Source organism: Mastigoproctus giganteus, chromosome 10 (assembly GCF_048544385.1).
Source record: "Mastigoproctus giganteus isolate SK-2022 chromosome 10, ASM4854438v1, whole genome shotgun sequence".
NCBI lineage: Eukaryota > Metazoa > Arthropoda > Arachnida > Uropygi > Thelyphonidae > Mastigoproctus > Mastigoproctus giganteus.
Window position 1 is genome coordinate 47,924,943 of NC_143584.1, and position 15,372 is coordinate 47,940,314.

The following is a 15,372-nucleotide window of genomic DNA, read 5'->3' on the forward strand; positions in this document are numbered from 1 at the left end:
TAACATCTAATGATTTTCCCTGTGATTCCAACCTGTTTCAGCTTATAAAGCAACCGCTCATGTGGGACTGAGCCAAAAGGTTTGCTGAAATCTAAATAAACAATGTCGAAATTATTCCCTAAATTCAGCTCGTGAGTGACCCTTTCAAAATAGCGAACCAGATTTGTTAAACATGATTTTCCCTTTACAAAACCATGCTGAGTATCCTTGAGAATTTCAATTCAATCCAAATAATCCTGAATTCTATCCTTGATTATTGCTTCCATGATTTTCCCTACCACTGAAGTCAGACTGACAGGTCAATAATTTTCCACTTCACTCTTAGAGCCACCCTTATGTACTGGAGATACATTGGCACTTTTCCAATTCAATGGAATCACTTTAGAGTCCAGTGGTGTTCTCATAATTAGCCGCAATGGTTCAATGCGCTCACTTGCTGCCTCCTAAGATTATAGGGTAAATGCCATCAACCCCAGGACCCTTACTTGCCTGTAGGCTCAAGAGATTTTTCATTAAATAAACATGTGAAATTTCAACATCATTAATTACAAATTTTCCAACTTCATTCCCATAATTTCTCATTGACATAAAGGGTTTTTCTTCTGTAAATAAATAAATAAATAAATAAATAAATTTTCTGTTTATACTCCGGCACGACAACCAAGTCAGTAGAGTTTACAATAAATCGTCAATACAAATATTTATCGTATTTAGTAGTCACGGGTTTGATGCAAAGTAACTGTTGAGTTCATCTGCAACTTCACATCACAATTAATTCCCTCAGAATTAATTGTGATGATAACGTCCATTACGTAAGGGTCCAATCTCGTTTTTCCTTCTCTTCTGTGCATTTATATATGTGAATAAAAATTCTTATTCTCTCTTTGCTAGTGATATCTCATAATCTGCCTTTGCCAGCCTAACCTTTTCTGTGGCATTATTACATTATTTCTGTTTCAAAAGAAAGGCTTAAACAAGCCTTTCTGTTGAAACCAAAGTAGTACCATGGATGTTGAATATACAAACTTTTTTTTGTCTTAAAAATTCAGCTATGTAATAATAATGAATTATACTAGCACTGTCATAGTTTGATATGAATGTATTATCTTGGGGAAAAGGAAAATTTGACTTTGATAATAACATTAGTTAACATAAAAAGAATAAGACATATTTCGATTGACATAGTCTTTTGATATACTGACATATACTAACTATCAAGTCAATCAAAAATATATTGGAAAAGTAAATTATAATACGGTGCAACCTTGTACTCTGATATCATTGCTCCTCATTTTACACTCAGCAGTCCAACTCAATATCACCATCCATTACCCAAGGTAGTAATATGGTTTTAACAGGGAGGCTCATCCAATATCCATGGGAATTATGGTTTCAACATAAAAGCTTGTTTAATTTTGCCGCCAACTCAGTTGAGTTGTTGATATCATTGATTTTGCGTTTCCATTTGATCAATCGGATACCTGTACTATCAGTGGTGAGCTGTGAATATTTTAACAATGGGCTTGCAGTTATGCCGATTTTTTGATGTGAAAAAAAGTCCTTGGAGGATACCTACCGAGTAAACCTGATCAGTCACGGAAGTGATCTCACCCGCGGCTTCCGCTGGAGGCACTTCCCACGCTCACACCACTAGTAGTGTGATTACAGCACAATGCATTTTTCATCACCGGTATGATATCTTGAATTCAACTCTTTAGAATTTTTGAATAGTATGACATCACAATCATATTTACTGCAGTAAGTATGTTTGCAACAATACAAGTAGTTGTCATATGACTGCAACAATACAAGTATTTGTCAATTTCTTTCTTTTTTTGTCTTGCATTTTCATTACATTCCATTATTAGGTGACCCAACAACTGCATATATCATTTCAACTAAAAGATCAGGTACTTCAATCGACATTTCAGAGACATTTAGATGCATTGCAATCGAAGTATACATCTCTTGCTTTAGTTATCATAAATCCATTGTATTTTGTCTGTGAAAAATTATGGAAATTTTTGGGTTTCTCTCACCGAGAAAGGCTTAAATTCTGCAACTTGCAGTGTCTGGGGACTAGGCACCTGTGAGCTGATCTAATTGAGGTGTACAGGAACCCCCCGACTTAAGTAAGGGTTGTGTTCCGCGGAACGCTAATTGATTGAATCAAAAAAGAAATGTTTGACGATCATGTAAATAGAATTATTGTATTTATTTGATTTATCTTGTGCACAGAAAAAATTGCAAAAGCATGTAATTTAAAAAAATTTCAAAATTATAAAATTACAAAAAAAAAGAAAGGAGACATGCATGACGTCAGTAAGCTCTACCTCTCGTGCATCATTGCCAGAATCGACATCTTCAGCTGATAAGTATGCCGCTAAGGAGGTTGAGGGCTGTGGAGATTTAGAAGGGGTCAGCTGCTCAACCTTACGAAAGAATACATTAATGGATGACTGGACGGTGGGTTTTTTCTTTTCATTGTAGATTTTTTTGTAGCAAGCAAGCATATCATTCGCACCTCTGTTAACTTTTAAGAATCATTCGCTGTCAGGATCTATCTTCTCAAACCTCTCCATTGCCGATGCAATTTCACGAAATGCCACTGCCATCTCTGGTGATGAAGCATCTTGTCTACTCATTTGGCTCATCTTGAGCTTCATCAGCATTTCCTTCTTTCACTGTCGCTGCACACAAGTCAATAAGTTCTTTGTTAGATAATTCCTTCTCTTCTTCCTCTAACTCCTCCACGTCTTTGGCATCAACTTCCAACTGAAGTAACTCTGCAACCTTTACAGTCTTATTTGTAACCTCTTCACATGATTGGTCTTTTTCAAATCCTTCGAAGCCTTTTACATGCTGTGGGCATAGTTTCTTCCACGTCCATTTAAACAACTTTTAGTAATTTCCGCCCAGGCCTTATTCATGTAGAGACGGGATACACATAAAAAAAGGTGGTGCAAAAGTTTTTGCCAGTATTATTGAGGATACCTTAAAGGTTCAGGGAAACTGCTAATTAGGGGGGGATGTGGGTAATACTGACACGCATTTATCTGATAATATTGGTCAAAGTAACTCTTGCACATACCTCAAGAGTTCTTATCTGTTATCCCAACTGGACATATTATCTAGATGTTCTGGGGGCAGAAATGTTTCAAGTGAATGGGTAGCTAATGCCAGGGAAGAGAGCCTAAAAAATTTAAAGGGTTGTGTTAGGGTTGTTAAATATACAAGAACAGCAAGTCTTAATTGTTTATATAGTAATGTTAGAAGTGTCGTCAATAAAATGAGTGAATTCGAACTGCTGGTTAAAACAAGTAACGCGGACATAATAGGGCTTACGGAGCCGTGGTGCCACCCGGAAATTGGGGATGATGAGTTTCAGTATGGCTTGTATAATGTATTTAGGAAGGATAGGGTAGATAGGAGGGGTGGTGGGGTAATGCTTCTTATCAGAAGCAGCCTGAGTGCGACGATAGCTTTCCCGGATTCAGACTTTTCACATGCTAGTATAGAATCTGTATGGTGTGAGATAGTTGGAAACAAAGGTATAATGCGAGTAGGAGTAATCTACAGACCAGGTGATTGTGAAGATTATGACGAAAGCCTCTACATGTAAATGGAATGGGCAAGTAAGCATCAATGTCTTATTATGGATGATTTCAATTTGCCTCTAATTGATTGGAGTAAATGGGACGGAAACTCGACATGGGGAACAAAATTTTTAAATCATCTAGATGATTGTTATTGGTATCAACATATCAAGTACTAGAGAATAGAATATCCTAGACCACATCATCACCCATGAATCAGATGACATAACAGAGCTGACAGTAGAGGAACCAGTAGCAGGAAGTGATCATGGAGTTCTACGGTGGATGATGATGAGAGAGGTAGCAGCAGTAAAAGGCAAAGGAAGGGGTTTTAATTTCAGAAAAGAAAAAATGCCTTAAGGTACTACATGGCCTCTATTAACTGGGTAGATATCGCACAGAGAATGAATACATTTGAACTGTGGTATGCTTTTAAAACATTAATCACAGATGCCTTGAATGCGTATTTACCATTAAAAAAAAATACTCAATGAGGAGGGCTCCAAGTTGGATGAATAGTGAAGTTGCCACATTACTTGAGCAGAAAAAGGTGGCATGGAAATGTTACAGAGCAATAAAAAGTACTGAAGCCTGTAACAGCTACAAGATGATCTGTAATAGAGCCACAGAAAAGGTTCGACAGGCAAAGGCAGTTTATGAGAAATCACTAGCAAACAGAGCAAAGAGGGGGGGGGATAAGGAATTCTTCACATATATAAATGCCAAGAAGAGCAGGACAAACCAGATCGGACCTTTACTTAAGGGAAAGGGGATAGTATTAAATACACCAGCTGCCGTTGCAGATGAACTCAGCAGTTATTTTGCATGAATATTTACAAATCAAAAACCTTTTGTGGCTGGCAATGGGAAATTGTGGGAGCGAAGTTGAAAAATATGTAATTAATGATATTGAAATTTCGCAAGATTATTTAATATAAAAACTTTCGAGCTTACAGGCCAGTAAGGCTCCTGGAGTTGATGGAATATACCCTATAATCTTAAAGGGGGTGGCAAGTGAGTGCATTGAACCATTGAGGCTAATTATGCGAGCATCACTAGACTCTGGGGAGATTCCCTTGGATTGGAAAAGTGCCAATGTATCTCCTATACATTAGGGAGTATAGGAGATATACATTAGCCTGACTTCAGTGGTAGGGAAAATCATGGAGGCAATGATCAAGGGTGGAATTCAGGATCATTTGGATTGAATCGAAATTCTCAAGGATACTCAGCATGGTTTTGTAAAGAGAAAATCATGTTTAACAAATCTGGTTCGCTATTTTGAAAGGGTCACTCATGATCTGGATTTAGGGAATAATTTCGACATTATTTATTTAGATTTCGGCAAAGCTTTTGACTCAGTCCCACACGAGCAGTTGCTTTATAAGCTGGAAGAGGTTGGAATCACTGGGAAAATCCTTAGATGGATAGCAGGATGGCTTCAGGGCAGGAGGCAGAGGGTTGTGATAAATGGCTATTCCTCAGATTGGGTTGATGTAAGAAGTGGGGTTCCCCAAGGATCAGTATTTGGACCACTGTTGTTTTTAATTTTCATAAACGACATCGATGAAGGGATAGAGGGTGTGATGTCTAAATTTGCAGATGAAATTAAAATTGGTCGAGTAGTTAATGATCACTGTCAAGCTGAGCTTCTTCAGAGAGACCTAGATAGACTTCAGGAATGGTCAGAAAAATGGCAGCTATGCTTTAATCCAACAAAGTGTAAGGTATTACACCTGATAAACAGTAATCCCAAAATAACTTATTCACTTGGTGGAGTTCAACTAAACCCAGTACTGCAGGAAAGGGACTTAGGTGTTACAATACAGTCAGACATGAAATTCTCTGAGCATTGTAAACAGGTTGCAAGGAAGGCCCATGGTGTCCTATCGATGATCTATCGAACTTTTGCAAGTAGAGATAGGGACGTGATAATCCCATTATATAAGGCTTTTGTTAGACCACACTTGGAATACTGTGTTCAAGTATGGAGACCGCACCTAAAGAAAGACATTGAGCTTCTTGAAAGGGTGCAAAGATGGGTAACTCGCCTGGTGAGATTGGCAAAAGGCCATCCTTATGAAGAAAGACTTAGAATATGTGGGTTGCAGAGTTTGGAAACTAGACACCTTAGATGAGATTTGATTGAGGTGTTTAAGGCTCTGAGAGGCATCAGTAAAATGAACGAGGACGAAATTTTCAAGATTATAAATGATGCTAGAACTAGGGGACATAAATTCAAGTTACGGGGGATAATGTTTAGATTGTACTGCAGGAAGTTTTATTTTAGCCAGCGAGTTATAAATTACTGGAATAAGTTTCCAAACTGTCAGCCTCTACCATGTGTGGTAGAGGCTGACAGTTTGGGGAAATTCAAAGGTCATCTGGATAGTACCTTCCTGCATAGGATGATAGGTTTAATTTCCTTTTCTTTTATTAATTATTATTATTTATTTTTATTTTTGTTTTATCATTGTTTTATTCTGTGGTTTTTTTTTTTTTTTTTTTTTTTTTGGCTGGTGCAAGTTTTCTTGCGCCATGCGGCCATTACTAATACTAATAATGTTTAAGATGGCATGGTAAACATCGTAAGATTTCCAAAAGTCTCTTAACGTAAAATTTTTCTCGTCTATTGCAGACAATGCCTGAGAAAATGTGCATAAATAGTATGCTTTTAAATTCGAATTGAGTGAAGTCGTGTTTGGCAGTAGAAATATGGCTTTCACGTTCCAGTTGAAATCATCTAGCTGCGTAGGATGTCAAGAGCATTATCTAATAGAAGCAAAATCTTGAAAGGAACGTCATTGTCTTTACAATATTTTTCAACCTTGGGAATGAAGCAGCATTTAAACCAATCCTCAAAGAGAGATGTTGTTATCCATGCTCTCTGGTTTGATCGGAAATGCAAGGATAGGGTAGCTTTATTTGATGCCCTTAAACGCACATGAAAGTTCTCCTCTGAGCATTGTAGACTGATTGCAAGGAAGGCCCATGGTGTCCTATTGATGATTTATTGAACAATTTCTAGTAGAGATAAGGATGCCATAATCCCATTATATAAGGCTATTATTAGACCACACTTGGAATACTGTGTTCAAGTATGGAGATCGCACCTAAAGAAAGCCATTGTGCTTCTGGAAAGGATCCAAAGATGAGTAACTCGTCTGGTGAGATTGGCAAAAGGGCTTCCATATGAGAAAAGACTTTGAATATGTGGGTTGCAGAGCTTGGAAACTAGGCACCTTAGAGGAGACTCAATTGAAGTGTTTAAGGCTCTGAGAGGCATAAGTAAAATGAATGAGGATGAAATTTTCACGGTTATAAATTATTCTAGAACTAGCGCCATTAAATTCAAGTTACGGGGGAGATGTTTAGACTGAATTGCAGGAAGTTTTATTTTAGCCAGTGAGTTATAAATTAATGGAATAAGTTACCTACATGGGTGGTAGAGGCCGACAGTTTGGGGAAATTCAAAGGTCAGCTGGATAATTACCTACAGGAGGAGTTAAGGAAATAGACAATGCATGGGTTGTCTATTTCCTTTTCTCTTATTATTATTTTTAAATAATAATGATACAATACAATTGTATTGTTTTGTAAAATTTTCTTATTTTTTATTTTATTTATTTTTTTTTTTGGCTGGTGCAGCATAAGCCATAGGTTTCCTTGCACCTTGTGGCCATTACTAATACTAATTTCAGTTCTGTATTGTCATCTGTCATCTTTAGGGCCTTGAGGACCTGTGTCGGGGTGCAATTCTGAACTTATTTTGAAAATATTTGTTGAAGAATAAGAGAAATTTACCTCAATGTGATACATAAAACACTTTTGTTTGATACTCTCCAGAAATTGAAACAAATAAAAGATTAGCACAAAACAATTACAGTAAAAAATCAATTAAAACAACTCAAAAAAACAATTAAAAAAACTATTAAAAATTAATTAAATTCAAAAAACAATTAAATTAATTAAAAAGTTAAGAAGTTTAGCTTAAATTTCGAAAAACAATTTTCCTTCCTGTAGCTGACAGCTTTTCAACCATATGTCGTGATCACAGTAATGGAAATTACAGAGTATGTGTGAGCTTGAATCTTAAATTGAGAGATTGTCTTCGCACATGTGCATAAAAGACCACGAATAGGAGATTAGATATGTATGGCGAATGTTAATAGAATTCTCATGTAATTTAATTTCAGTTGTTTCTGCAATTAATAACCTTGTATAATTATGTTGGACGCTAAGTATTTTAGCCTCATTAAATAAAAAAATATGGTTTTAGTTAAGTTTTAGTTCTGATGCTGCTGAACGAGAAGCACGAACTGAGGTCATGTGCTGTTTTACTCTAACATTCAGCAGAAATAACGTTGAACCTTGATAAGACAAGTTGCGATCGCTGCAAGAAATGTTGTATACCAAGTCATTTATTTGTGTTGCCAAAGAGGAAAGGATTGAGCGATTGTCCAGTATAGCATGTAATTTCCATATTGGTCTTGCCACAATATTAAATTCGGTATCTTCAAAGAATCTATTAAGCTGTTTGTGCCACTGTTCAATGTATGGAACAGAAATAAAGTATTTTTTGACGATACTATTGTTGTTTGGTGTAGTTTTTTGTATTCTGTCCTTAGCTTGTTCCCTAATTCAGTTTATTGTTGCAAGGGTAGGCATACTTATATAGTCCATATGCCCAACTATAATGTTTCAATAATTTCATGTATGTTTTCCCTCATGCCAAATTGAAAATATAATTTTCTTGGTCATATGTACAACTGTGGTATATGCTGAATGCTAATATTATATTAGCATTTAGCATTTATTTCTTTTAACCTATTCAGTTTACTTTACATTAAACAGTCTGTTCTCATCATAAAGTTTGTTAGGTGCCTATTTCTATCCTAATTCCATATTTAATTTTGGCCTCTGTTGGCAAAACTTCTGTGCAACAGTCTGCGACCACATCACATAATGTTTAGGCAAAATATAAGTGAATATTTACACTCTCCCCCTCATCCTAATCCTGAATTAATTTCATGCCCGTATTTATTAATACTGTATTCCATCTACATGATGTTATTTTTAAGTTTCAAATGAATTGTGAAACTGTTTTTGGTAAATTTGTACATAGCCCACCCTAGGAAACAAGAAGGGAAATGACTCTTCATGTAATAGGAGCATGTGATTTTTAATGGAACTGAAAAATTGATAATGGGTTGCTTTCATTTGTCACCTTCCATTTTTCCATGACAAAATTCCTGGTCCACTTCATGCAACTTGAGATTATAAGTTTGGCATCTTTACTAGTCAATGTAATCTGTAAGGTATTGTGTATGTGTTATGCAAAACAGGAGTAGTAAATGCGTGTGATTGCAATGTTATTATTTTTATTTTATTTATTTTTTTGTTTGTCACATCTTGAATAAACTGCACCTCCATTTTTAAGGGTGCAGGATATTCAAGAAAATGTGGTAATCTAAATTTGTAAATGTGGTTGTACTAGTGTTCTTTTGAACTTATGGCTAGCAGATAGTGATAAAAATTTAATTTTTATTTGTTTTAGCAGAGCTTTTAATCAAAGGGATAAAAAAATTATTTCTTTTAAAAAAGCTAAATCATTATACTCTTGTTCATAATAGGTCAATGCAATGCAGATATCATGTCTTCTGGGACAAATAGAATTAGAAGGCCGGAGAGTACCTTTATTAATGAGTGGACGTTCATTACCTTCCTTCTTACCATTTGACACCAGTCCTCGAGCTGGAGGGTTTGTTGATGGTAGATTTTTAACAGGAATTGCTCCGCAGGAGTATTTCTTTCATTGTATGGCTGGTCGTGAGGTAATTTATTTCATTAATAATGTGCAAAGTTTTATCTGTGGCTTTGTAGTTTAAGTAAATATTATAACAGTTTTTTTTTTTATATATAGGGCTGTTAAAATTATAGTATCCCTATGTAGAGGGCTTTGGAGTGAGTTCTAAGGCTCGTACTGAAGCGATTTGGACAGCAGGTACAATAAAGAATGCGCTTGCCATTTATTGGAGAAAAAAAAAAATTAGTTACAAAATGTGTCACTGTGTAGTACGTAACTATCTTAGTTACGATTAAGCAAATAACTTTATTTGCATAATCATAAGTTATCGCCACAGTGCCACTACTCGGCTCTACTGTACTGTATAAAAGCAAAGCAATATCTTCAAAATCATACAGTAGATGTTTGCCTGCACTACAGCAGCAATGCGAACAACAGGAAAAGGTGCTATTAGAGAAGCTGTACTATAAGAACAGCAACAATGCAGCTGCGGTTATCGGAGAATTCCGCCGTCAGAAGCACATAAGGCCCACGTGGACCTATGACTGTTTGCAAAATGATTGCAAAAGTTGAAGCGACAGAACATCTTGGTGTTCAACCAGGTAGAGGTCGAAAACGAGTGGACTCCTCTCGTGTTGAAGATGTGGCTGTCATGGATTTATCAAGTCAATCTCCATGTGGTAGCGCAAGTGTGCCAGCTGTTTCTCATGAAGTGGACATGCCGTATTCCATTGTAAGGCTAGCATTGCGTCAGGTCTTGTGGTACTGTCATTACAAGATGCACATGCTACAGCAGCTAAAGCATGGTGATTCAGATATTCGTTTCACATATGCACTTCAGTTTCTGGCGCGAATGACAGTGGATATCACTTGGACATGGAACATCCTTTGGAGTGATGAGGCCCACTTCTGCTTCAATGGAAAAGTGAATATGCACAACTGTTGCATTTGGGTAACAGAAAACCCTCGAGTTATCCAAGAGGTCCTGTTGCATTCTCCAAAAGTGACAGTGTGGTGTGGATTTACAGCCACATTCGTGATTGGGCCAAATTTTTTGAACAGGTAACACCAACTGGATCCCGCACCTGTTCCGTCACTGGACAGCAATATTATGAAGTGTTGGCAAATTTCATAATACCAGAGCTGCAACAACGTGGGTGCCTTCAAGATACAATATTCATGCAAGATGGTGTGCCACCCCACATCCACCATTGTGTCCAAAGATTGCTAAGGCAACACTTTACAGACGAATGGGACATCAGCCGTTGTTTCCAGACATCTTGGCCACCCCGATCACTGGACCTCACCCCATGCGATTTCTGATTGTGGGGTTTTTTGAAGAACCAGGTGTATCAGGAAGGATGTCAAACTCTGGCAGATCTGAAGGACAGCATTAGACGTCTAAACTGCTAGCTTGGAGGGATTCACAGACTAAAAGGTTAGAAGTAGCTGTAGGCAGAGGTGAAGGTGATTCTTGCACAACTTCAATTAGAATAAGTAGCGACCTGGAGCGAAGGGTGTTGGGGGTTTCAGGGACTGATGGCAGTCATCGTGAAACAGGTGGGTATATGGGATGTGTCAGGATAACTAGGAATGGGAATAGGCGCATGTATACCAATGCTAGAAGTATAGTAAATAAATTTGATGAATTTGAAGTGTTGATCAAGACATCAAAGGTGGATATTGTTGGGATATCAGAGACGTGGTGTCACACTGATATTAGGAATGCAGAATTGGAATTTGGGGAGTACAAAGTGTACAGAAAGGATAGACAGGATAGGAATGGAGGAGGTGTCTTGCTGTTAATTAAGAAAACATAAGATCAAAAGAAGTGCATACAGTTGGTATAGATGAGCAGTGCACTGTTGAGTCAGTTTGGTGTAACATAAGCACTGCAAAAGCAAAAATAAGAGTAGGAGTGTTATAGGCCTAATGACTCGAATGAGTACAATGAACAATTGTACAGAGAAATAAAGTGGGCTAGTAAATCAGAATGTCTTATAATAGGGGATTTTAACTTCCCAGATATTGACTGGAACTTGTGGGTTGGTCACTCACACACTAGTAAGACTTTTGTGGATTTATTGGATGATTGTTTTCTGCAGCAGCATGTTCGAGAGGCAACCAGAGAGGGTATTACTCTTGATCTGGTTATCAGCAGTGATTCTTCATGCATTAAGAATCTGCAGATAAAGGAACCACTGGCTGGCAGTGATCACAGTGTACTGGTGTGGGATTTACTCAAAGAGTTAACTATCATCAGGGGTAAAGGGAAGGGTTTTTGCTTTTGTAAAGGCGACTATGGTGGTCTGAGACAGTATTTAAATTATATTCGGTGGGACCAACTAATGATGTTACCAACAGCAAATTCAAAATGGGAAGCATTCAAAGAACTTATCTTGGAAGCTAATAGGCTTTACATACCAACTAAGAAATATTGTTCAAGGTTTAGGCCTAAATGGATGTCAGATGAGCTAATGAGACATATGGCAGAGAAGAAAAATGCATGGGATACATATAAATTAATGGGTGACATAGATATAAGCTGGTCTGTAACCAAGTCACAAAGGAGATTAGGCAGGCAAAAGCAGATTATGGAGGACACATTGAACAATTGTAGTGCTGTTCAAGTGATTGCCACAGCATCATATAGTGACATTTTTTTTTCCAATAAATGGCGAGCACATTCTTTATTGTACATTTGTCCAAATTTCTCTTCAGTACAAGCCTTAGAACTCACTCCAGATCCCTCTACATATGGATACTTTAATTTTAACAACCGTGTGTGTGTGTATATATATATATATATATATATATATATATAGGAAACTACAGTACATGTAAAATTTCAAACTTGATTCTTTCAGTATTTAGTCAAGCAAGCCTAATGTGTCTTTATATGAATTTATTTAAGATTGTACATTGCAAAGTTTCAATGATATTTATATATATAAATTATTTTTTTATTTATTTTTTATTTTTTTTCAAAATCAAATGTTTGAAAGTTCAGACTACAGATGAGTCAAGCCCATATTTCCCAGATGTGAAAAATATTAGTCCTGCTTTTTTTGCAGATACCTGTTCAGACTTGTGTACCTTTTCTGTAAAAGACATTGCTAATATAATGCAGAGAAGCTAATGACATTGCCTCCACAATAGGTTTTGCATTTGCCTTCACACACATTTTAAAAAAATCTTAAGTTCACTTTCCATTGTAAAGTAGAAAAATACTCTGTAAAGGCATTTTTAATTTGGTGCTGCAGCTATTGTTTTTAAGGAACTATTTCTCTATATCATCATCATCATCATCAGCCATTTTCAATCCACTGCAGGATGAAGGCCTCTCCAGCAACTTTCCAGTTCCTTCTGTTTTGAGCACTGGCCATCCATTTACTACTCAAAAACTCATGAATTTCATATATCCATCTCCGCCTTTGTCTTCCAGGTTTTCTTCTAGCTCCTCTTGGGTACCATTCTGTTATTTTCTTAGTCCATCTGTCATCATGTCTTCGAGCTATGTGTCCTGCCCAAGACCATTTTAGTTCTTTAGTTTTGATAAGAATGTCCTTTACTTGAGTTTGCTGCCTAATCCATGTGTTTCTCTTCTTATCTAACAGTCTGATTCCCAATATAATTCGTTCCATTCTTCGCTGTGTAGTTCTTAGCTTCTCTTCCATTCTTTTGGTGAGTGCCCAAGTTTCACTTCCATAAGTCATGGTGGGGAGTATACATTGATTCATTATTTTACGTTTCAGACAAACTGGGATATTGCTCTTCAGTATGTGACTATATTTCCTGAATGCTATCCATCCAAAATTTATTCTTCTCTTGACTTCCAGCCATTTATCATTATTACAGCTAATAACTTGTCCCAGATAAGTATATGACTCCACCTTTTCAATTACTGCTCCTTCAATCATTATTTCCCTTTCAGTGGCATACTTGTTCATCATTACTTTTGTTTTAGCCATATTCATCTTTAGTCCAAAATCCTTACTAACTGTGCATAACTGATTAAGATTTTCCTCTAATTCTTTGGGATCGTGGCTTATGACCACAATGTCATCTGCAAATCGTAAATGGTTTAGGTACTCTCCGTTCACATTGACTCCTTTCTGCGACCAGTCTAATCTTCTGAAAGTTTCCTCAAGGGCAGCAGTAAACAGCTTCGGAGATATTGTGTCTCCTTGTCGAACTCCTTTCTCGATTTTAAATTTGCTACTGTCTTTGTCTAGTCTAATAAAGGATGTAGCACTCTCATATATTTTCTTCAAAATCATAATATATGAGGTATCTATGCCTTGTCTTTCTAGTGCCCGAAACATTGCCTTATGTTGTATGGAGTCAAATGCCTTTTCATAATCCACAAATGCCAGGCATAATGGTGTTTTATATTCATTTGCTTTCTCCATTAGCTGTGATATTAAGTGAAGGTGATCCATAGTTGAGAATCCTGTCCTAAAGCCAGCTTGCTCTTTCGGTTGATTCTCATCAAGTATTCTTTCTAATCTGTTAGTAATGACCCTTGTGAACAACTTGTAGATATGGGATAACAAGCTAATTGGTCTATAATTTCCAATTTCTGATTTATCTCCTTTCTTATGCAGCAAAACTATGATTGCATTATTCCACTGTTTAGGCATCACACCTTTTCTAATGCACTTTGTAAAGAGCCTTGCCAGTTTTTGTGTTATGTCTCTTCCTCCCAATTTTAACAACTCTACAGTAACTTCATCTTCCCCCGGGGCTTTCCGATTCTTCATTTTCTTCAATGCATGTTCTACCTCATCAGGAAGAATATCGGGTATGTCGTATGTGTTGCTACTTTGCAATCCATCTTCCCCACTGCTGGTATCATTCCCTCGCTCCTTGTGTAATTCTCTATAGTAGTCTTCTGCTATTTGAATTATGCCTTCTCTGCTGTTTATAAGTACACCATCGCTATTCTTCAGTTTCAGTATCATTTGTCTTTCTGTATTACTGCTCATGGCTGCTGATTTAAATCCTTTGTTTTCCCTTAATGCTTGTTCTACTTTTCTTGTGTTAAACCTTCTTATGTCCTCTCTGAGTCTCTTTCTAATGGCTTTGCATAACTCAGTATACTCAATTTTCTCCCTGTCAGTGTTTTTCTTGCTCTTCATTTGTCGTCTTTGGTTCATCATGACAAGTGTTTCTTGACTAATTTTTTCTTCTTTGGATTTCTGTTTCCCTATAGGTTTCTTGGGCTTTATCACTTTCAGAAAGTTGTAATATTCCTTGTCGATATCTTGGTCCTGAGCAGTCTGCAGAAGCTCAAACTTGTTCTTAAGTTCCAGTACATACTGCTTTTTCTCCTCCTCTGTTATTTCAAAGACCTTTGTATTATTTACTCGAGTCAGTTTTTTCCTTTCCTTTCCTACATCTATATCAAGTGTACATCTTACCATTCTGTGATCACTTCCAACATTTACCTTATTCAGGACGGTAACATCATTCACAATATATCTTCTGTTAGTGAGGATGAAGTTGATTTCATTAGTTGTTAATCCATTTGGACTCTTCCATGTCCACTTTCTGTTCACCCTTTTCTTGAAAAAAGTGTTCATTACTGACATTCCTTGAGATTCTGCAAATTCCACAAGTCTTTCACCTCTTTTATTTCTTTCACCAATTCCAAAATTTCCTATAGTTCCTCTTTCTGCGCTGTTTTGCCTTTTTCCAACCTTAGCATTGAAGTCCCCCATAATAATAGTGTAGTGGGTTTTCTGCTCATCTAGAAGACTCTCAATTTCAGTGTACATTTCTTCAACCTCTTCATCATCATGGCTCGATGTTGGTGCATAAATCATTATAATCTTTAGCTTGTACCTCTTAGAAATCTTGAGTATTAGTCTTGACACCCTTGGTGATGTACTTTTGAATTCCAAAATGTTGTTTTTAAAATCTTTATGGACCAGAAACCCAACTCCACCTTCACTCCTTTCACTGTTT

The 15,372-nt window shown here is 36.8% G+C and overlaps 1 protein-coding gene across 1 annotated transcript in view; it reads left to right on the forward strand.

The window, feature by feature from the left end:
• Polr1A (RNA polymerase I subunit RpI1) overlaps positions 1-15,372 on the forward strand; it is a 476,971-nt gene that overhangs the window by 198,905 nt on the left and 262,694 nt on the right. The window contains exon 18 of the mRNA XM_090382924.1: positions 9,230-9,430. Within this exon, the coding sequence (XP_090239050.1) occupies positions 9,230-9,430 (201 nt within the window). The remainder of the gene's footprint in view (positions 1-9,229; positions 9,431-15,372) is intronic.